The 23833-nt window shown below is 44.5% G+C and overlaps 1 protein-coding gene across 1 annotated transcript; it reads right to left on the bottom strand.

Moving 5' to 3' along the window:
* Nucleotides 1–8953: 8953 nt before the first annotated feature.
* LOC108644876 (E3 ubiquitin/ISG15 ligase TRIM25) lies at nucleotides 8954–10903 on the bottom strand. The gene is made up of 2 exons (XM_031906818.1): nucleotides 9870–10903; nucleotides 8954–9835 (listed from the first exon to the last, which is right to left on the bottom strand). Exons 1-2 carry the CDS (start codon nucleotides 10901–10903, stop codon nucleotides 9433–9435), a joined length of 1437 nt encoding a protein of 478 aa, XP_031762678.1. The 3' UTR covers nucleotides 8954–9432.
* Between the last annotated feature and the right edge of the window lie 12930 nt (nucleotides 10904–23833).

Genomic DNA, 23833 nt, shown 5'->3' with positions numbered 1-23833 from the left:
AGCCCTAACTGCCTTACACCCCTAGAGTGGTACTGGTATGGGGGCCCAACCCTAACTGCCTTACACCCCTAGAGTGGTACTATAAAGGGAGCTACACCTGCCACTATCTAATGCCTCATTCACGGGGCCCTGTTCCCCGACTTCACTGGGCCTGGGCCCATGCCCTGGGCTCTCAGCACACACACACCTTGTCCCTAAGGTGGAAGCAAACAAACAGGAAGGTGCCACTCCTCTCCCAACACTATACCAAAGTCAGGCAGGATGTGGTCACTATACCTTCTAACCAATAGCACACATGTTAATGAACTCACTTAGATACATTCCCTTCTGCTCAGCAACTAAGGGAACTGAACCTGTAGGGATTTAAAGCCATAGGGACCATTTAACCCTATGGGTCCCTACATTTACCCCTGGGAAAAACCCATTTCGTCCCGACAATGGGGTACAATATCAAACACATCACATTACCCACAGAATACCATAGTACCATATGACAGCCTCTTCTGGTAGTCTCTCCAGAGCACTACCGGGTAACAATGGTCACTGAAAAACAAGCAAGGCATTTCAAACATTGCAACATATCAACAGTGCAATCAATAACATTGGAGCAGAATGGGGTACCAGGCCTCCCCCCTATTCCAGTTCCTTTATCACCACTGACAGTCCTTCCAGAGCAGAAATCAGGGCAGACCTCAGTTCAGAGTCTTTGCTTTTCCCAATGGCTTGGAAGGGTCTCGCCCAGCAGGGCATTTGGCAACGAGGGCATTTAGCATCAAAATCACGCAGCTCCCTGGTGACCTCCGCATTGCACTTCCCACAGCAAGGAACCATGACCCTCCTGCCTTCACTGTCAGACTTCTGTATAAATGTGCCTCGCCAGACATACCGCTTGCCACTATCAGGCTTTGTTCCAAATGTGCCGCGCCAGATGTATCTCTGGCCCATTTCAGTCACTGGCACTTCCCCTGTGGCACCACCGAGAACTCCAGCCGGAGTGTACTTTTCCTCCCAGCCATCCCAGCGGGCATCCGCCATTCTGCGCAGGTATGGGCTTACGGCCTTCCGATGTACACAGAGTCACTGGAAAGATACTCTCACAGTCCCACAGCTTATGTGGGTACAGAAACAGAATGCAGCAGTCTCCCCCAGCATGGATTAGAGATAATGCGCTCACCCAGGTACAGAGCAATACCAGACATCTGTTTTCCTTGATTGCTTCTGACAAAATGGCGGCGATGACCTCACATCAGGGATCCTCCCTGGTCAACTCGCGCCAAAAATATTCACTCGCTCCAAAACATATGCATGCGAGACTTAAATGACAGGCAGTAACTGCAGCCAATGGGAGTAACGGGCAAGAACCTCAGAACCCGAACCCACGGCCAATTACTTTGCGCCTTTCACAAAGTGACCAAGCACCTTTCTCTACTGCATCCAGCAGTGCCTGCACTTGTCACAAAAATTTAAAGAAACATGCACCAGCAGCTTAACCTTCGAGCCCCACGCCTTTTGGGCGCCAAATGTAACCTCTATTTCAGCTCAATAGCTGCCTTCCCAGACTAGTACCAGTTGAACATGGGTTACACTGTACTCTCTTACCCAGAATGGGCCTTCGCTAAGTGGAAGAGGAAGGTGAGGGGGTTGTGCAACTACACCTCTCTTGCTGCTATGCAGAAAAATGAAAACAGAGGGCGCCAGAGGTTCTTGCAAATAACAAAATGATAAGTGTTTATTGAACATCCACAGGGTTTACTCACAATACAGCTTCAGAGGCCATTGGTACAGGCAACACATACCGAGTGTTTATTCAGACTAACACTCTCCTGTGGGTAGACTGGCAGGAATCGTACTTCACCTCTGCGACACACCCTGTAGTGGATCCCTCAGGGAATTCTCTATCCTGATTCCCTATTCACTTGGATCCCTACACTACAGGCAATGTGGCCTGGGAGAAATATCTCCAGAAAAACTGCAAATCCTATGCAGGAGCTCATGCTGCTCATTCTATCTCAACCCTAACTGCCTTACACTCCTAGAGTGGTACTGGTACGGGGGCCCAACCCTAACTGCCTTACACCCCTAGAGTGGTACTGGTACGGGGCCCAACCCTAACTGCCTTACACCCCTAGAGTGTACTATAAAGGGAGCTACACCTGCCACTATCTAATGCCTCATTCACGGGGCCCTGTTCCCCGACTTCACTGGGCCTGGGCCCATGCCCTGGGCTCACAGCACACACACACCTTGTCCCTAAGGTGGAAGCAAACAAACAGGAAGGTGCCACTCCTCTCCCAACACTATACCAAAGTCAGGCAGGATGTGGTCACCATACCGTCTAACCAATAGCACACATATGTTAATGAACTCACTTAGATACATTCCCTTCTGCCCAGGAGCTAAGGGAACTGAACCAGTAGGGATTTAAAGCCATAGGGACCATTTAACCCTATGGGTCCCTACACAACGTTATTCAAAATGGCTAAATCATAAACAACAGAAAAGTTAAGAATAATAGATTGGAATGCAGTGACATTAGATATGGAACAGTCACAGGTGGTGTTAGAAAACTTAAAATAACTTTTTAACAAATCTGGAACCTTATCGATAGAGAAAGTTGCGGACATATTCCATATTGTACAGTGATTATTAGCAGAGCAAGTAATATTATCTTAAGTGTGAATAGTAATAGCATTGAACCAACCTCATTGCATTATCCTAATCCCGTTAAAACCTTGAAACAAAGAACCTAATAAGGTGGGGTGATTAAGCTTCACATTCAACCCTAGAAACCGTAGATAAATTGGTTGTAGAAATAGAAAAAATATCATTAATGGGAGGTTTATAACAGAGACTGGAAAGTTTCTGCCAATGAAGGAGAGTAGATGCAGTTAAGAAATATCCACAATGGGATAAACATCAAAAGGAAAATAAGAGGCTGCACCAAAGTGCATATTTTGTCTATTTCCTGTTCATTACAGGTAGTTATCGGTTCTTGAGTTTTTCTCTGATCATCATCCTGGGCATTCTGTCTGTCCTGACGTCTTGGGGCGGTGTTATCGGGCAAGAAGAGGTCATCTTTGGTAGTGTTATAATCATTAGAAGGTACTGGTGGTGGTAGCAACTGGGGCAAGTTTCACTCTCGACGTGTGAATCCACTGGTCACTGGAATCCGTGAGAATGGAGGTTCGTGTGATGGCAATCACTGTGGTTTTGGGTCCAAACGGAAATCCCCCTTTTCGATAGCGATGCAGCTGTCGAACAACAACAGAGTCTCCAGGGCAGAAGGAATATGTAGGTTCCTGTGTGGGTAAGGGAAAAGACAAAGAGACATCACCATAGTTGCCATTCAAAGTAATGATAAGGTTACGTACATATTCTTCTTTGATTAGTTCTAAATCACCAGGCATAATAATAAGTGAGCCTCTAACCCAAGAAGTTAATAGTTAATGGACCTGACTAAATGACTATATCAGGGAGTAACACAACTGTGTAGTCTGCCTGGTACTCGTGATCTGAGGTCCTGGCACAAGAACCCTCAACAAAAATGTTAATAGTATTCTCTAAGTTGTATCTTGTAAATCCCCTCTTGGTGTAGTACTATTATGAATTTCAGTAACACAATCAGAGCTTGTAACAATGGATTGCTATCAGGATTGGAAAAATGTAATAATGCATTGAAAACTGCTGCGGGACCTAGTGTTGTAGAAGCATATTCAATACTTAAAATGTTGTGTGCCAAGTAAGATGTCTCCACTAAGGCATTGGGAAGTCTTATGTTGGGTGGTAATGTTTTATAGCAAATGTGTGACTTGGTGTGAAGTATGCAAGATAGTATTGTGACCAATCGTGACTGACTATGACATTTCTACAGCCATAGCACTAGCTGCTAAAGCTTTGAGACACGCCGGCATCCCCTGTACCGGAACAAGCATTACTTTGGAAAAAATAGGCTACCGGACGCAAATTGCCTCCAGACTCCTGAGCACACACTGCAGTCATGGTTTTACAGGTGTCCTTAACATACAAAAGAAAAGGTTTACAATAATTTGGTAGTCCTAAAGCAGGGGCTTGAAACAGAGATTTATTAAGCTGATAAAACACATTTTGCATAGCTGGAGACCATATAATTAACACATATTGATCTTTCTTTGTGCACTGCCCAAGAATATTGTATTAGTATTCAACAGACTCAGCCCCCATCTGAGTTTTGTGTTTAGCAATTTTGTGACCTTCAAGTGCAAGGTGTTGTAAAAAACAAACCATGTGAGCAACATTAGCGGCCTGATTAGGGCTACACAACAGTAGGTCATTGCCGTACTGAAGCAGGACGGAACCATGGCTAGGAGTCCATGACTTCAAGGAATATTGGAGCATCAGGGAATGGCCACTGATGAAATCCAATAACCTTAGGGATGACGGGTCTAGGTATATTTGGTCCCATCAAAAATAAAAGCCAATAGTAACTGTGTCTCAAGGTCAACTGGGACCGAGGAGAAAAAACATTACTTTAAATCAAAACTGTGAATACAGACACATCACAGGGTATAGATGTAAGTAGAACTGTCACATCAGGAGCAGTGAACACAACAGGTGTAATTAAAGTGTTAATGGCCCTTAGGTCTTGGATTAAACAATATTCAGACCTCTTATGTTAACATAATAACCTCAATCTCTATTCCCCATCTGTATGTTCTGTATGTTCCTTGCACTCTAGCTATTCCTCTATTTTGGAATGGGATATTGGACTGTTACCAATAGGCATTGTCAGTATCCCGTTTCTCTTTCTTTATACTCTCAAACAACATGCTGCTTCTTTCTCTAACACTTTCTTATCTTTCTTATAAAAAAGGCTAGGCCATTCAGAAATGAACAAGTTTATAACTTTAATTGTGCCATATGTCCTCTAACATTCTCTGAAACCTTTTGTTTACTGGCTAAGGCAACTATCATAGACTATCAGTCCATAATCTTTCCATTTCTACATGCATTGACCCTGACACATACATACAAGATAGATAAGGCAGGCACCCTGATTTTCTCTAGGATCTGGAGCATTTATTAAAATGTTCCTAAAACCTGAAGGAGTTAGGGGTTTCATAATTAATTAATCTCCTACAGTGAGAAAGGGCATAGCTTTGTTAGGCTGTTTATTAGAGGAGTTGTACCAGAACTGTGTAATCCCATTTTTCTATCTAATGGCTACCTCTTGGCCTAGTGAGGTATTTGTAAACACACAGAAAAGCTCTTTTAGGCAGAGCCCTCTTTACCTCTTGTATTGGTTATTGATTGCTTTATAAATAAATGTTAATAATAATAATACAAAAAGGATATAAGTTATCATTGGACGGATGCAAGTGATCCTTCCAGGGCTGGGGTCTTTTTGTAGTGGGAGGTGTAGTTCCAAACAAATTTCTTTAGCATCATTTAGTCCTCGAGCTGCAGTTCCCTCAGTGATGGTTGGATCTGTTACATGCACTTTAGTTAGTTCACAAGTCAATTAAGATACAAAATTAGTTAAAGCATCAGAGTGTAATTGTAGCTGTTTGGGAAAGTAACCCCTTAATCTGGGAGTCGACCCAAACAAAATTTTAAAGGAGACAGTTTACAGTCCCCCCTTGGTGAGTATCTTACACTGAACAGAGCTACAGGCAATCTGTCAGGTAATTGCATCTTGGAATGTTTTTTTATATATATTTCTTCCTTTTTTTTTTTAAACATATTTCTTCCCCTCTCTGGCTGCCATCAGCTCACATACTGAGATCCCTTCCTCCACCTTACTATTGGTTTGATCCCTGGAACCCAGCAGAGAGAGATATCCAGGCTCCTTAATTTCTAACTCGGTTTTGCTCATCTTGTTCACACTCTAACATCCCTTCTGTAATACCAAAGAAAAGTTCACATACACAATTATGTCACAACATAGCTCCCCCATGCACTGTACTAGGTTAACCCACCAAAGTTAAGATACCCCACACACAATCGCAATCCGTGTGTGATTATACCCTGTCCAGCATGTACACCTCTCAGCTGGAATGTAACTATTAACCCCTCTTACGCCTGTACATAAGAGTCCTCCTGCCACTGAACTTCACAGACACAACCTCAGACTGTTAAAAGAGATCAGTTATAGGGAGGCAAAAGAAAACATAGAAAAACAGAAAACATCAGGCAATAAATACCATGTGCAGGTTCAGTAAATGGGCTGCAGGCAAGAGGAACCTTTGCTGGCTGCCAGGAAGCCACTGGGGACAACGGACTAATTCACAATAGGATATGGGGATGACACGGTAAAGAAACTAAAACCTAGGTTCCTATCGTGTCCCGGAGGTGATCAGTCTCCGTCCCGTCCCGTGTCAACTGTCCGGAACCCTTATATTTGGCTTAAAGGCAGACAGGACCTGCAGTCTGACATTGGGCTCAAATTGTTAAAGACACAATCAGTCCTCACGGTATTTATTCCTGTCCGAATTAGTTCAACAAAGCGTGTGGGTGCGCACCGATAGAATCATACTGACACCAGGTTCAGTACTCCTTGCAAGTTTCATCAGGAATGGGTAATGGTAATTTCTTAGAATTTTTATTTCCAACTCTTTATAATGAAAATTAATTGTAACAATTTCGAAAAAGCAAACAGGCTGTACTGGGAACAAGGTCCCTACAAAACCTTATTAGCTCATTCAGAGGTATTCCTTAATGTTGCAATAAATTTTAGATGACCGGTTTAAAAATATAACATTTACTTCTAAAGACAATAACAAAGACACAACACAGACAAACAGTAATTCATCCAATAGTATCGCAACAAGAGACCCGTACCTACCTAATGCTCCTCCTTTAGAGGTTTACCTTTGATTTTCTCTCGCGATCAAATCTTAATACCATAAGTTTCCAAAATTGAAAATATAAGCACGTTTGGCAAAGCAAAGTCATCGGGGCTGAACTGAGATCAAGGTCCCAACAATATCCACAATGACTTGCGATCACTCTTAATACCAGGTGTGCTTATATGAGCAGATACATAAAATACAGTTACAGGTACATATAATAAAGACAGAACAACATAGAAATACACATGCAGAGACGAATCAGTCAGTAAATTTCCCACACACATCCTGAGAATCCCTAATTCTCTTATTATCTCTGTATCTCTATTATTTCTGTATCTCTGTATCTTCTCTGTATCTCTGTATCTCTGTATTTCTTTTTATCTCTGAATCTCTGTATCTCTGTATCTTCTCTGTATCTCTGTATCTCTGTATCTTCTCTGCATCTCTGTATCTCTGTATTTCTTTTTATCTCTGTATCTCTTTTTATCTCTGTATCTCTGAATCTCTGACTGCTAACTGTACCCTTTTTAGATCGGCTTGTAGAGAAGAGCCAGAGGTAAGAGGAAAACCGTCAATTAAGACATAAAGTCTACTTACCGCTGGATTTTCCTGCCGATCCCACTTCTCTGACACCAAAACTGTAAGGGTTAATCTCTTTAACTCTGTCTGTGCTTCACAAACCTGTTCGCTTTTATTGTGTGTTGACGAAACATCTGATTTTATTTCTGCAGGCGCTGATCAGGGAACTTGTACAAACGATACAACCAGTATGTGTATTGCAAACAAGTTCAACTTTATTTTGTTTTGTTATTACTTATATAGTAGATAGAAAAACACATCCCATTATGCTTACGTATCATGGGTGGGTACATATGCCTTGCAATTATTAGCAGAAATACAGAAATTATTAAAGTAGCTACTGAAGCTTTATTATCATTTCTTAGCCTTGAACATTAGCTGAGATTATCAAGGCCAGAGCAACTTGAACAGAGACAGGATAGTGAGGATAATCATAACAACTGAAGTAATACATGCACAGACCTTCATGATTCAAAACAAAATTGTGCAAGCTCAGCATTTAGCAATTTAACCCCTATCACTGCCTCCAATAAGGGGTAATTATATCTTAGTTGGGATCAAGTACAGGTACTGTTTTATTATTACAGAGAAAAGGGAATCATTTAACCATTAAATAAACCCAATAGGGCTGTTCTGCCCCAATAAGGGGTAATTATATCTTAGTTGGGATCAAGTACAGGTACTGTTTTATTATTACAGAGAAAAGGGAATCATTTAACCATGAAATAAACCCAATAGGGCTGTTCTGCCCCAATAAGGGGTAATTATATCTTAGTTGGGATCAAGTACAGGTACTGTTTTATTATTACAGAGAAAAGGGAATCATTTAACCATTAAATAAACCCAATAGGGCTGTTCTGCCCCCAATAAGGGGTAATTATATCTTAGTTGGGATCAAGTACAGGTACTGTTTTATTATTACAGAGAAAAGGGAATCATTTAACCATGAAATAAACCCAATAGGGCTGTTCTGCCCCAATAAGGGGTAATTATATCTTAGTTGGGATCAAGTACAGGTACTGTTTTATTATTACAGAGAAAAGGGAATCATTTAACCATGAAATAAACCCAATAGGGCTGTTCTGCCCCCAATAAGGGGTAATTATATCTTAGTTGGGATCAAGTACAGGTACTTTTTTATTATTACAGAGAAAAGGGAATCATTTAACCATTAAATAAACCCAATATGACTGTTCTGCCCCAATAAGGGGTAATTATATCTTAGTTGGGATCAAGTACAGGTACTGTTTTATTATTACAGAGAAAAGGGAATCATTTAACCATTAAATAAACCCAATAGGGCTGTTCTGCCCCAATAAGGGGTAATTATATCTTAGTTGGGATCAAGTACAGGTACTGTTTTATTATTACAGAGAAAAGGGAATCATTTAAACATTAAATAAACCCAATAGGGCTGTTCTGCCCCCAATAAGGGGTAATTATATCTTAGTTGGGATCAAGTACAGGTACTGTTTTATTATTACAGAGAAAAAGGAAACCATTTTTAAAAATGTAAATTATTTGATTAAAATGGAATCTATGGGAGACGGGCTTTCCATAATTCGGAAATTTCTAGATAATGGGTTTGATACCTGTACCAATCCCAGAATAACTCCAAAAAACAAGTGTATCCTATTTAATTAGGTCAAAATGTTGAAAATAACTTTTTGAAGACAAAACAACCTTATTGTTTCAGTTTTTGGAAAAATACATAAATCGACATACCCAACACTGCCTGCATATCCCACTCAGCACTATTCCTTAGCAGGTTATTGATTGATTTTGATTGACATTGAACTCTCTGCGTGTGACCCACATGTGCTCCATATACTGTAAGTGTCTCAGGAATAGTGCTGAGTGGGATATGCAGGCAGTGTCGGGTATGTCCATTTATGTCTTCTCAAAAAATTTAGCTGGATGGAATTTAAGTTCCATAAATACAATGGCCAATGTCCTTCCTTTCCTGGCATCACAGGGCTAAGGGCAGCTCTGGGAATGGGGTTCCTGCTGGGCAGTGGGTGGGGCCCTAACTAATGATTCTCACACAGGCACCTCCCCATACCCAGAATGCAGCATGAAGGGGCTCAGTGAAGGAGGCAGTGAAGGTGTGTAAGTGCCTGATTGGCTCACTCAGCTCATAAAAGGACAGGCGTCCGGCCTTATAGTCCAATGAGATCCTGATTCTTCTGCAAGAAGGGGAGTGGGGTAACTGTGTGTCTTTACTGCCATGTCTCACTGTATAGATATTATTCCATCTGTACAAACACCAGGACTTGTTATTCTCCCCAATCGAGGACTGAACCCCTCTCCTCTCTATACTGGGATAGGCCGCCCCTACCCTCCAGCTCCCTGATTCACTGCCCTCCACTTCCCAGTAATGTCGCCCTGAGGGGAAACTCTTGCTGCTTAAAGCCTGAGAATACTGAAATCTCTCTGGGGTTTGTCGGCGACGCCGGTATGTACACAATCCCAGCTAAGCCTGTGAGTAATGTCTCTGAGATCCGACCCACATCCAGATCCCCTACAGCCGGGTCCTTTATACCCCCTCTCTCTCTGCCCTCAGTATCTGCCCCCTCAGCCCCACAAAAGGCAGCTCCATGGGATTCCCATTGTTCCTGTAGGACAGTGAGTGGATCTGCCATGTTGCACAGCTCCTCAATGTGACAGATCTTCCTGGACAGCTCCTCCTTCTTTATTTCCAGCTGTTGGATCAGCTCAGTGAGTGTGAGTGAGAGCTTCTTTTTCTGCCTGGAGATGTCACTCAGGAGTCGCTTCTCTAGGGTTTCCAGCTCTTTCCTGATGCCCCTAAACAGGGCAGTGACTCTCTCTGTCTCACCGGCTGCCACTTCTGTCACTTCTCTCCTGCGCTCCTGCAGCCTCTGGGCTCCTCTCTCAGTCTCCTCTCTCTCTGGGCTCAGTTTCTCCAGAACTTTCCTCAGTTTCTCTTTCTTCTTCTCAGAGGCCTCACTCAGCAGTTCCACCCTGTGGCCCCGGTGCCCCCCGGCCAGGCAGCAGGACACACAGATACAGGCAGAGTCCTCACAGCAGTGATACTCCAGAACCTTGTGATGTACAGAACATTTTCTCCCCATAAAGGAAGCGGTGGGCTCAGTGAGTACATGTTCTGCTGACTGGCAGTGCCCCCTCAGGTGGGTATCACACAGAGAAGCCTCACAGTGCAGACAGGATTTAGCAGCAGGTACAGGAGAGATGAGACAGTAAGTGCAGAAGATCCTAGTCTCCCCCGGCTCTGTCTCAGTCGGACGGAACCTCTCTGCTATGTTCCCCAGAGCTCTGTTCCTGGGCAGGGCAGGGCGCTCCTGATACTCAGCTCTGCATTCAGGGCAGGAATAAGCCCCAGACCCCTCCTGGGTACCCAGCACCCCCCCAATGCAGCCCCAGCAGAAGTTATGGCCACAGGGCAGGGATACCGGATCAGTATAAATGCTCAGGCAGATGGAGCAGCTCAGCTCGTCTCTCAGATCAGCAGCCGCCATCGCTGAAATCAGGAAATAAAAAATCCTTTTTCTCTATAACCAGTTGAACTTGTTTAATCTCCCTCTCATAGAGTTTATCACTTGGACTTTGAATTCTTGTTAACTAAATTCATATATACTTTATAGATGACAATAGTGACAGCTGTTCAACAAGAACAATATATACAGGAGCACTCACAGGTGAACTCGCTGGCGTGCTACACATGCACTGCCCCAGATGGGCATCACCTTTAGAGTACTAGTCCCAAGCATGGAGCAACAGCCAGTCGATTTAAAAATAGAAACGTTTTTATTATTAAAGTAAAAGTATCAAAGAAACATAGCGGGCTCAACCCCTCAACATACCCTGCTCGGCTTGATGCATTTCGTGGCCCTTAGCCACTTCTTCAGAAGCTGAGTAACCTTCCCCCCTCACATGTTTAAATAATCATAAAAAGTCCTCCCATAAAAACAATTAACCCTTGCCACCAACAGTCATTGCCTTATTCCAAGCCAGATAACCAAAACAGGAATATACATATTTAAATTCAATGAAGTTCTTTCCTAAAACTTTGATAGAAACAGATCTCACATCCCATTCACGATTCATCCCTAAATAGTAAATCGACTGGCTGTTGCTCCATGCTTGGGACTAGTCCTCTAAAGGTGACGCCCATCCGGGGGCTTGTATATATAACTGATAATTAGTGATGAGCGTCCCAATTTTATGCAACCACAACTTTTTTTGATGCATGGCGAGTTTTTGTGGAAGTTTCGTGAAACAATTCTCCAAGGGCAAAATGTGGAAATTCGCTGTGAAACCATGCCTGGTGAAAAAATATTCTCATCACTACTGATAATGATCTTTTTGCTCCTGCAACCAATAGGTCCCTATAACTGATAAGAGAGAAATATGTTACTGGGCTGTGATGTTGCTGAGTTATCAGACTCAAGACTGAGCAGAACTTTATTTTATTTCAGAGCTACTCCAACGTGTGCTCCACTTTCTATGTATGTACAGATCAATCTGCTTTTACTTCCAGTTACATCACTAGCTAGTCCTGTGCTGCTACTACAGGTGCTGACATGGCCCAATATACTACATCCTTCTTCTTAACAAAAATACATAGTTATACACATTGTTTAACCATATGTAAGTACTACTGCTCAATTAGTTATGCAGCCAACATGACATAATAACTTTGAACCTTATATTACTTCACATTTCAGCTTTTTATGATCATGAGCTTATACTGTAACTTTACGGCATCAATATACCATGCATGAGTACACTTTATTACTCTCTGTATCTTATGGGAAGTTTGATCAGTCTCCCGCACCTGGTTTTGTAGGATTGAGAACTTTCTTGGGGTACAAGAACATCTGAATGATCAATGACTTTGGTGCTTTCATAGTGTCTGATGATTGTTCCCCTTGAACTGTCTCAGTTCTGTCATTGTTTTGGTCACTGTTATTCACTAGATCATCAGAAGGTGGCAGTAACATCTCCTGTTTTTCCCAGGTATTTTCTGTTTCTTTTGCAGGTTGCCATGCATGACCTCTTTGCATCTTTACAGTCCTACTCTGGATTGTCTGTTATAGAACAATATTTGTTTTCTTTGCCCTTCTTTACTATTGCCACGCACCTTTGTGGTGCCTCTGGGCATGAGCAATGATGTGTGCGTTGGCAATTGGGTCTTTAGCCTTCTGCCCATCAATAGTAGTGAAGGCAATAGTCCTTTAATACCTTCAAGTGGTGTGCTGTAATATTCCATTAAGGCAACATAAGGATCACTGCAGTCTTGCAAATATAGATTTTGATTGCTGTTCATGTGTTCATTGCATTTTGAACACTGAGAAACTGTTTTTCCCATATCAGCAGACATTCCTGGCCAGTAGAGTGTATCTCTAGCTCTTTCTTTGCTTGTTACTATTCCCAAGTGTGATTCGTGGACTTTGCTGAGCATCTCTTGTCTGAATACAGAAGGAACTATTAACTTTGCTGGTTGGAACATAAGTCTAGATGCATAACTGATTTCCTCACTTCAGCATGGATCCTGAATGACAGTCACATGGTCTGTTGACTAAGGTTATATCAGTCAACTAAAATCTACTCCAGGATCTGGAAGAAGTTTTCTGCCTGGTGTGTGGGTTGCTCAATAGACAGCATTGTGGGGCGCGAGCTGGCAGTTTTATTTCTTTTTAAATAATTCTAAAACCAAATCCTTCTGTGTGTGGGGGGAGTAATAATTTACTACTGGTGATGAGGATCAACAATTTGCATCACATTCATTGTCTGGTTCTTGCTAACAGCGAGTAACCTGCATTTATGCACCTGCTGAACACAGTTGGATAAAATGGATATAAAGATTTAAAAATTATCTGATTGCTTTGTGTAACCCGCCTTTCTGTCATACCCAGGGCCGCCATCAGGGGGGAAAGGGGGTACTGTTATGCAGGGCCCCATGAAAATCTTCTTTGGAAGGGGGCCCGGGCTCATCATGTAAGTTACCAATAACCTTATAAGTTACCAATAAGGTTACATTAAAACTTATGCAATTTACATAACTTTTGCAAAAGTTGCCTAGAAACTCACCCCCAATTTAAAATACTGACTTATTAGCACATTAATTATTTTTACTATTCTTATGAACTACTACTGACTTATTATTGGGCCCCACAGCAAGATCATTGGGCCCCTAAACTTATGCAGTTTATGTAACTGATGTGAAAACTTGCGTAACATCCATCCAGCAGGGGCAGGTAGATGGGAAGGGGTTAAACTTAGGGCAAACTCTATTGACCCCCAATAAACTGAATGACTTATTAGCACATAAATCAGTGGAACTCTTTTTATGAACTGCTTATTATAGAATAACATCAACTGTTTATATTTCACACACAAGGGGCGTGGCCAAAATTTGGGTACTGTGCGCTTGTGTTCATGGGGGGCCCCATATAAATAACCTGTGCAGGGCCCCAGAGTTTCTGATGGCCGCCCTCGTCTCACCAACCAACGTGACCATCTGGCCCCCACACTCAGCCCAGGGGCAGTCACAGCAGCAGGCAGGGGGGCTTGAACACATCAGGCAGAGATACTGTAACTTTATACCATTGTATTGATGTGCCCCTGTCTGGGGCCTGTAGAACAGTAGGGAGAACTCTGACACTTTCAGATAAATCACAAGGCCCCGGCCCAGCGACATTACAACAGGCAGTTCATTCAGCAGATCCCCAGTAACATATTACAGGGTTTATACAACTGGGAGGGAATGCAGCACAGCTGGAATACACAGCACATTCCCATATAACAATCCCAGCTCAGTACAACAGGCAGCTCACAGCAATCAGGTGACAGTGTGAGGATTAAATCCTACAGGATTTCCCACAGCAGCCATTTTGGATACAAGTGCTCTGCCTGCCTTCAATACAAACGCTTGGGCATACCCACCAACTGTCCCGCTTTTCGCGGGACAGTCCCGCTTTTTATGGTGCATCCCGCTGTCCTAGATAGTTCCATGAACGTCCCGCATTGCGGGACATTCATGGAACTATCCAGCACAGCGGGATGCGCTTGCTGTAGCCGGATGTTCATGCTTCTTCTGCGGCTTCGTTATGCCTCTCCTTGTGCAGCGCGACAGGCCCGTTTATAAGGTTGCGCCTGTGGGTGTGACGTCATTACGCATGGGGCGCAACCTTATAAAAGGGCCTGTCACGCTGCACAAGGAGAGGCATAATGAAGCCGCAGACGAAGGCCTATGGGAGGTACTGTGAATGGAGGGCTACTGTGTATTGGGGGTACTGTGTATTAAGGGCTACTGTGATAGGGGGGCACTGTGTATTGGGGGGTACTGTGTATTAAGGGCTACTGTGTATAGGGGCACTGTGTAATGGGGGCTACTGTGTATTGGGGGCTAGTGTGTATAGGGGGCTACTGTGTATAGGGGGCACTGTGTATGGGGGCACTGTGTATGGGGACATTGCTATAGCTAAAGGCAAACAGGCTGCTGCAGGAAAGAAATAACCTTTATAATCAACTATAAAACTTGTGAGGGGATTAGAGCAGTGGCAGCCATCTTAGCTCTTCTGTGGGGCTGATACACTGAGGGGGCCAGACCAAATGGCAGAACATACAGGGGGGTTTGGGAAAGTCCATTAGGGACTATAGTCTGGCAAAGATTCTGCTCAGTGTTTGGCTGTGATTCTTACACAGAAGTTAGCTGGTCTGTTAGAAACTATTTATACCTTAATTAGAAGCCAATAAACAGTAAAACATATACTTATATGTTACACTTGTAAGCTTATAGTAAATTAGCCCTTTAATTTACCACAAGCTACACCATATTTTACCCAGGATGAGACTGTATCCTTCAGGGGTGAGCCCTCGCTTTGTATGGAGGCCGGGTGGATATGTGTTGTATTTCTCAATAAATGGGCGCCAGTGGTTCTTAACCTTGAAACCATGAACTGTTTATTTACACAGCCACTTAGGAGTAATTACAGAATAGGCAGGCAGTAGCATCTCACAGCATAGGCAGTACTTACAAGGAATAGTCACAATAACCCTTTAGCTGCAGGGCACAATGGGTTAACTCCCAGCTTTCAGGTATATGCTTCCAGTGGAACCTGGGGGATCACTATCTAACCCTAGGTCTGTACACTGTTACCCCTACTCTGGGTAGTATTATACCCGGCTTATAATGCCTCTACAATCCTGGTTGGAGCAAATGCTGCTCACTAAATAGCCCTGCCTGTCTATCAGCCCTAGTGTGATCTATAACAGGAGCTTGCTATTCTTTCTAAACCTACCTAGATTTCTCTGCCTGCTTCCTCAGAGAGAGCTTCACAAAATGGCTCTTTGCCTCATGGCTGCTCAGCCTTTTATAACCACAGTGCCACCTAATGGCCGAACTGTGGAACTGCACAAGGGTTCATGCTATGACCCAGGAACAAGGAACTTACTTCCCATTACATGTATGTATGTATGTATGTATAACTTTATTTATAAAGCGCCACAAGGGTACGCAGCGCTGTACAGTCTTACAGAATACACAATTACACACAGGGAGGACGAGTGATATAATAAATAAATAAATACAATAAATACATATATGTATATATATATATATATAAGTGCCATGTGGTAAGAGACACAGTAGGAAGGAGGTCCCTGCCCCGTAGAGCTTACAGTCTGAGTGGTTGGGTAACATACAGGCACAAACTGGAAGGTAAGAGTGCCTCAGGTATGAGCATTTGCCCTTAAGCGCAGGACTGGGCAAAATAATGTTTTAGTGCTCCAGAAGGTAACAGCTGACTTTTTTCTTAAAGAGAGTTAGTGAGTGTTCCCTACGGAGGGATTCAGGGATAGAGTTCCAGAGGGAAGGAGCAGCGAGATAGAAAGGGTTAAGACGAGAGAGCGCAGTGGGTGTGGATGGTGTAAAGAGACGGAGGCTCTGAGAGGAGCGGAGGAGATGACCAGGAACATGTAGGGAGACCAGTGAGGGAATGTAGTGAGGAGCAGGGAGACCAGTGAGGGTATGTAGTGAGGAGCAGAGGAGTGGAGGGCTTTGAATGTCAGCAGAAGGATTTTGTAAGCTATCCTTTGCTTGACAGGCAGCCATGCTAGTGAGCTTAATTGAGGCTGAGCAGGATCCCTCTTAGGAGAGAGCAGGAGGATCCTGGCAGCAGAGTTTAAGATTTATTGCAGGGGAGAGAGGTGGGAGTCTGGGAGGCCGGTTAGTAGGAGATTGCAGTAATCTAAGCGGGAAAGGATAAGGGCATAGATTAGTGTTTTAGCTGTTACTTGGGAAAGAAAGGGGCGTATCTTGGCAATATTGCGGAGGAAAAAGTGGCAGGTTTTGGCAGTGTTATTAATATGGTTAGAGAAGGAGAGAGACTGGTCAAAGATAACCCCAAGGCAGCGTGCAGAATTTACAGGGTTGATGGTCATGCCATCAATAGTAATGGTGAAAGGAGGAGGAGGGCCAGGTTTGGGCGGGAAGACCATGAGCTCTGTTTTAGTTAGGTTAAGTTTGAGCTGGCGTCGGTTCATCCAGGAGGAGATAGCCAGGAGGCAGTTACCAATCTGGGTTGGAACATCAGCAGTTAGTGCAGGGGGGTCTGAATATATCTGGGTGCATCTGCATATAAGTGGTATTTAAGACCAAAAGAAGAAATAAGGTCTCCTAGAGAGAGAGTGTACAGGGAGAACAGCAGGGGACCAAGCACAGAGCCCTGAGGCACCCCCACACTAAGCGGAACCCCCACACTAAGCGGCACCCCCACACTAAGCGGCACCCCCACACTAAGCGGCACCCCCACACTAAGCGGAACCCCCACACTAAGCGGAACCGGATTTGTTAGTAAGAGCGACAGAGAAGGAGTGGTTAGAGAGATAGGAAGAGAACCAGGGTGCAGCCTGATCCCGGATACCCAGAGAATGGAGAATTTGCATAAGAATAGAATGGGCGACAGTATCAAAAGCAGAGGAAAGGTCTAGGAGAATGAGGACCGAGTAGCGTCCTTTGGCCTTGGCAGTCTGGGGATCATTTGCCCCTCTACATAAGGCCGTCTCAGTGGAGTGCGCAGGCTGAAAACCAGACTGCATAGGGTCCAGCAGATTATGGGTGCAGAGGGAGTTAGTTACACGAGAAAAGACAAGACGTTCCAGGAGTTTAGAGGCTAGGGGCAGGAGAGAGACGGGACGGTAGTTAGAAAGGCAGGATGGGTCCAGTGTAGCCTTTTTAAGAATGGGTTTGACACATGCTTGTTTGAAGAGAGAGGGAAAAGTACCAGAAGCCAGAGAGGAATTGAATATGTGGGTAAGAGCTGGAGTAAGGGCAGGGGCACACTGTTAGTAGGGATGAGGGCATAGGGCCCAGTGAGCAGGGAGTAGGCGGAGAGGATCGGAAAAGCTGAGAAACTTCAGACTCTGTTACGAGACTGAAGGAGCTGAATAGGGAGAGAGGAGATTTAGGAAGGTTGAGATTACCGGTATCTGAGGGTTGGGAAAATTGCTTGCGGATAGAATCGACTTTGCTTTTAAAGAAGTCAGCAAAATCCTGGGGGGTGTGTTCAGATATGATTGATTCATTAGGTGAGGGATGAAGTAGCGCGTTAAATATGGAGAATAAGCGCCGCGGGTTTGATTTATTATTATTTATAAGTGTGTTATAGTATGCTTGCTTGGCCTGGGATAGGGCAGTATTGAGGCACACCATAAGGGATTTATAGTGGAGGAAGTCAGCTTTAACGCGTGATTTCCTCCAAATGCGCTCAGCGGGTCGTGCACAGGAGCGCAGAAATTGCGTCTGAGGGTTAAGCCAGGGACGGGGATTGCAGGCACGACTGCGTTGGGGCTGCAGGGGGGCATGGGTGTTAATTGCAGATGATAAAATTGAGTTGTAGGTATTTACCAGTAACTCAGGATCAGAGGAAGCACAGGAGGAGGAGAGGCTAGAACTAAGAGAGTTAGAGAGAGCATTTATATCAACCATTCGCGTGTTGCGAATCAGGGTTTTAGGCTGAGAGTTAGAGGGAGAATGAGACACGTGCGAGATAGAAAAGGAGATAAGATGATGATCTGAAAGAGGAAAAGGCTCACTGTTACATGTAGATAGATCTAGATTTTTAGAAAAGACCAGATCTAGAAAATGACCATCCTTATGGGTAGCTGTATTAGTCCATTGCCGGAGATCAAAGGAGGAGGTTAGATGGAGAAATCGAGAGGGCCAGGGCTGAGAGGGGGCATCTATATGGCAATTGAAGTCGCCTAAAATGATTGCAGGGGTGTCAGAGCATAGAAACAAAGAGCCAGGATTCAAAGTCAGAGAGAAAAGTAGCCAAGGATTTTGAAGAAGGAGGTCTGTAACCAACTGCCCCCCCGCACAGAGAGAGGAACAGCTGAACCGTATGCACCTCGAAAGAAGGAAACCTGAAAGTAGGGGGTATAGGGATTAGTTTAACCCGGCAATGAAGGGAGAGCAGAACCCCTACCCCTCCCCCACGGCCAGTAATGCGGGGAGTGTGAGAGAATGAAAGGCCGCCATAAGAGAGAGTTGCCCCAATAGCATTATCATTCTGAGAGAGCCGGGTCTCTGTTATGGCAAAGAGGGTAAAAGACTTGGAGCAAAACAGATCTTGAATAAAAGCGGCTTTGTTAGTTACAGAGGGGTATTGAGAAGGGAACAAGGGAAGGGGAGATAGGAAGGGGAGAGAGTGGGAATGGGAATAATGTTAGACGGGTTAGTGGTAGAAACAGCAGAGGTACGACAGGCTTTAGGCATGGGGACAGATATAAGTAGGTATGGAGCAGGGCCCGGGGTTTGGAGAGACATCCCCTGCAGCCAGCAATAGTAGGAAGAGGAGTGAGAAGATGTGAGCAGAGGATTTGAAATGATTGCGCCTCCGCGTACGAACAGTGACCGGGGAACAGAGGTGTAAGTAATTATAGAGGGTAAAGGAGCCGGAGTATGTAGATGGGAGCAGGGAGGAGGAGCCGGAGTATGTAGATGGGAGCAGGGAGGAGGAGCCGGAGTATGTAGATGGAAGCAGGGAGGAGGAGCCAGAGTATGTAGATGGGAGCAGGGAGGAGGAGCCGGAGTATGTAGATGGGAGCAGGGAGGAGGAGCCGGAGTATGTAGATGGGAGCAGGGAGGAGGAGCCGGAGTATGTAGATGGGAGCAGGGAGGAGGAGCCGGAGTATGTAGATGGGAGCAGGGAGGAGGAGCCGGAGTATGTAGATGGGAGCAGGGAGGAGGAGCCGGAGTATGTAGATGGGAGCAGGGAGGAGGAGCCGGAGTATGTAGATGGGAGCAGGGAGGAGGATATGTGTATGGAGTATGGACAGGCAGAAGGAGGGTTAAAGGAAGAGACTACCTTAGGGAGCACCATGCATACAATCAACAGGAATGAAGTGAGTGTACTCATTTTCAGGCGAAGTCCCAGATGGAATTGTTCACTGTTGTTCAACTCTGTCTAACTCATTACAGTATACTTAAATTTGCTATACTTTAACTTGCTATACTGCCGAGCTGCTACCCCCAGCCAAGCTGCTCCCAGAGTGATTCCAATGAAATAGTTCAAGAGAGTCACATGGTTCTGAGAGGAGGACCCAATTGGCTAGACAGCTAACACACCCAAAATCACACCTATTGCCTGTTATCAGATAATGATTTACCCTTATACAGAGCCAGGAAATGCAATTACACTGGGGGTAGGATAATGGAAGCCACTGATTAAAGCCATGCAGTAAAAGCAGATATAGAAAATACAAAAATCAGGAGAGTGGATGGCAGCAAACATACCTGGTGAGACAAAGAAAGCCTGGGTTAGAGGTGTATGGTTGGAGGTGCGGGTTGGTGATGGTAAAGGCAGATGAAGGCAGATATTAATAGATGCTAGTTAACTCTGTCTAACTCATTAAAGTATACTTAAATTTGCTATACTTTAACTTGCTATACTGCCAAGCTGCTACCCCCAGCCAAGCTGCTCCCAGGGAAAAGGGAGCACTCTTTATAGCTGTCCAATACTAGGGGACCCAGAGTTAGAAAAGGCACATTTTACCAGTTCCCTACATTCTCCCCCTGGTGAAACTCTTACGTCCCGGCAAGCACATATTAGCACATATCAAAAACACAGTACATCCGCTTCAGTAACCCCTCCATAGGGCTACCAGGGTACAATGGTTTCTGAAATAGAAAAACAAATTTGAACAAAATAAACAAGAATCAGTAATACAGAGGCATCATGTTAACAAGCCTGGCATGAGCATCAATTAAACTCGCCAAAGCATACGGTGGATTTGGATGACAGGGCACAGCATAACATGGTCTAAGTAAAGTGTCATAAGTAAACACTGGTGGAGGTCGCCTGATACAATCACCCCTTCTCACTTCTTCTGCCACTGGCTGACACAGCCCTGTGCCGGAATCAATGGGTGTGCTTGAGCTATTAGCCACCTCAGAAGCAGAAGCTATGTCTCCAATATCACTGGGCTGACATGAAGGGGAATTAACATTTAAACCACCCCTCTGTGGTAAACCTCCACCAGATGCCTGGACCGTGAACCAATCCTCATCAGTCACTTGTTCTCCTCCCCCATTAGTAGGTACCTCTTCTCCACTAGATGCAGCACCACCCTCTTCATCCACTGAGGAAACCTGAGGTACCGGAAGCAAATGGTTGCGATGCCATGCCTTAACCTTGCCGTCTGGACCACAAACTTGATACACCGGAATATTAGGTAATTTACCTACCACTTCATATAAGTCCTTCCTCCAACGGTCTGCTAGCTTGTGTTTGGCAGTTTGACCCAAGTTGCGAAGGAGCACTTTATCACCCGGTAGCAATTCTCTGTACCGTACTCTAGAATCAAAGCGTCTCTTTTTCCCAGCATTTATTTTGGCTGTGTTCCCCTCAGCCAGATGATAGGCCTCTTTCAAACTTTCTCTAAGACGGGCCACATACTGATAATGCTCTTGTTGTCCTACTCCATCAGTGGATACACCCAGCTGTAAGTCAATTGGCAGTCGGGCCTCCCTTCCGAACATAAGGAAATATGGGGAAAACCCAGTAGAATCATGACGGGTATATGCATGTACCATTGCCCCCAAATGTTGACTCCAAGACTGCTTGGCAGTAACAGACAGTGTACCCAACATATCCAGCAGAGTTCAATTAAAACGTTCGGGTAGAGCATCCCCCTCTGGGTGATAAGGCGTGGTACAACTCTTATCAATATTCAGCAGACTTAACAACTCCTTTATTAATCTGCTCTCAAAGTCACGCCCCTGATCGTAATGGATCCGATTGGGGAGCCCATAATGGACAAAGAATTTCTCCCAAAGTACCTTAGCTACTGTCACAGCCTTCTGGTCTTTAGTGGGATAGGCTTGTGCATAACGGGTATAATGGTCAGTTACTACCAGGACATTGCCTACACCACTGGAGTCACTGTCAATGCACAAAAAATCCATACATACCAGATCCAAAGGCCCAGTACTCTTTAAGTGTTCCATGGGGGCGGCCCGGGTAGGCAAAGTCTTTCTCTGCAAGCAAGGCACACACCTCCTGCAGTAGTCAGCAACTTCCTCCCGCATCCTAGGCCAAAAGAACCGGTCCTGCACAAGCCCATAGGTTTTCTCCACCCCCAAGTGTCCATGTTGATCATGCAAACTCCACAAAACGGCCCTCCGATAGGCCTGGGGAAGTACCAATTGCCTTCTTCCTGGGTGATCATGAAAGAGATGAACTCTATAAAGGATCCCATTTAAAATCTCCAATTTGTTCCACTCTTTTAGGAAGAATGTACTCTCTTTTGGTATGGCACCCCTCATATATTTAGAATCGGGAAACAGCCTCCCGCACATGACGAATCACCGGATCTCTTTTCTGTAGCCGGATCATGTCTCGGCCCCTCACTTGAGAGTTCTCCGGCACTCCCAAAACTGTAGGGTAACAGTACATAGCAGGAACAGAGTCTGCTCCACCACCTAGTGAATCTACTGCTCGCAGCTCAGAGAAGGCTATACATTCCCCTTGTAGAGCAGCTGTAGCACAGTGAGCAGATACAGCGGGGCCAGGAAACTCTTCCCATTCTTCCTCCTCCAGCTGAAGAGGGAGACCTGGGCGCCTGGAAACGGCATCGGCCCCTACATTCCTTGGGCCAGGTTTGTATTTTAAAGAAAACTGGTAATTAGACAATGCAGCCAACCAGCGATGACCAGTCGCATCCAATTTGGCAGTAGTCAAAATATAAATCAATGGATTATTATCAGTCCGTACCTCAAACTGAACCCCATAGAGGTAGTCATGTAGCCTTTCAGTAATAGCCCACTTTAAGGCCAAAAATTCCTGCTTGTGTACAGGATAGTTCCTTTCACTGGAACTAAGACTCCTACTAACATAAGCAACCGGCTTCAACCCGGCAGGATACTCCTGATGGAGAATACCTCCTAGTCCTTCATAGCTGGCGTCTACATGTAGGACATACGGCCGCTTTGGATCAGCATAAGCAAGCACTGGTGCCTCAGTGAGCTTTTTCTTTAGTGTTTGAAAGGCGTCTTCGCATGCTGGGGTCCACTTGTCATGGAAAGGAGTAGTCATAGCATGACAGTCTTAAGGGTCACTCCCCTTTAACAGCTCATTCAAGGGATACACGATCTTGGAGTAGCCCAATACAAACCTCCGATAATAGCCACAAAACCCTAAGAATGATCTCAGTTCTGTTAAATTTGTGGGGTTAGGCCAAGTCAGTACAGCAGCCACTTTCTCTGGGTCCGTAGCAATCCCTTCCGTAGACACAACATGCCCTACAAAGCGCACAGATTTTCATGTGAATTTGCACTTGTCAAGGGAAAGTTTGAGCCCTTCCTCTCTAAGGCGCTCAAGTACCGTATATACTCGAGTATAAGCCGACCCGAATATAAGCCGAGGTACCTAATTCTACCCAAGAAAACTGGAAAAACTTATTGACTCGAGTATAAGCCTAGGGCGGGAAATGCAGCAGCTACCGCTAAGTTTCAATAATCAAAATAAATACCTATAAATATATACCTAATAAATATAAATCATAAATACCAATAAAATTACATTAATTGAGACTCAGTAAATGTCACCATAACTTTAAGCCTATCTAGTAATAACAATTCAGCTGTCTATTTGTCACACACACACAATTATCATCACAATTATCATTTTTATGCTAGCCATATGTCCCTTTATGTTTACTTTACTTTGTATGTGCAGGTAATGGATAAGATGATGGTGGCAGACAGAGTGGCTGCAGTTTCCCAAAAATACTTGTAACTGTACCTTGACACTGCAGGGGCATCACTCTCTCCCTGGGGCACAAAAGAAGGCACTATTAGTGGGGCTAGTGGGTTGGTGGGAATCGATGGCCGGCTGGTCATAAAAGAGAAGTGGACAAGAAGGGCCGCGTGACGTCACTTC

The sequence above is a fragment of the Xenopus tropicalis genome, chromosome 1 (assembly GCF_000004195.4).
Source record: "Xenopus tropicalis strain Nigerian chromosome 1, UCB_Xtro_10.0, whole genome shotgun sequence".
NCBI lineage: Eukaryota > Metazoa > Chordata > Amphibia > Anura > Pipidae > Xenopus > Xenopus tropicalis.
This window is presented reverse-complemented; position numbering and strand designations above follow the sequence as displayed.

Bases quoted from the DNA above. Each gene is read 5' to 3' on its own strand.
- LOC108644876 (XM_031906818.1), bottom strand. From the start codon at position 10,903: ATGGCGGCTGCTGATCTGAGAGACGAGCTGAGCTGCTCCATCTGCCTG. The intron at 9,836-9,869 runs GTACATACCGGC...AACCCCAGAGAG, and splicing joins ACAGGCTTAGCTGGGATTGT to ATTTCAGTATTCTCAGGCTT.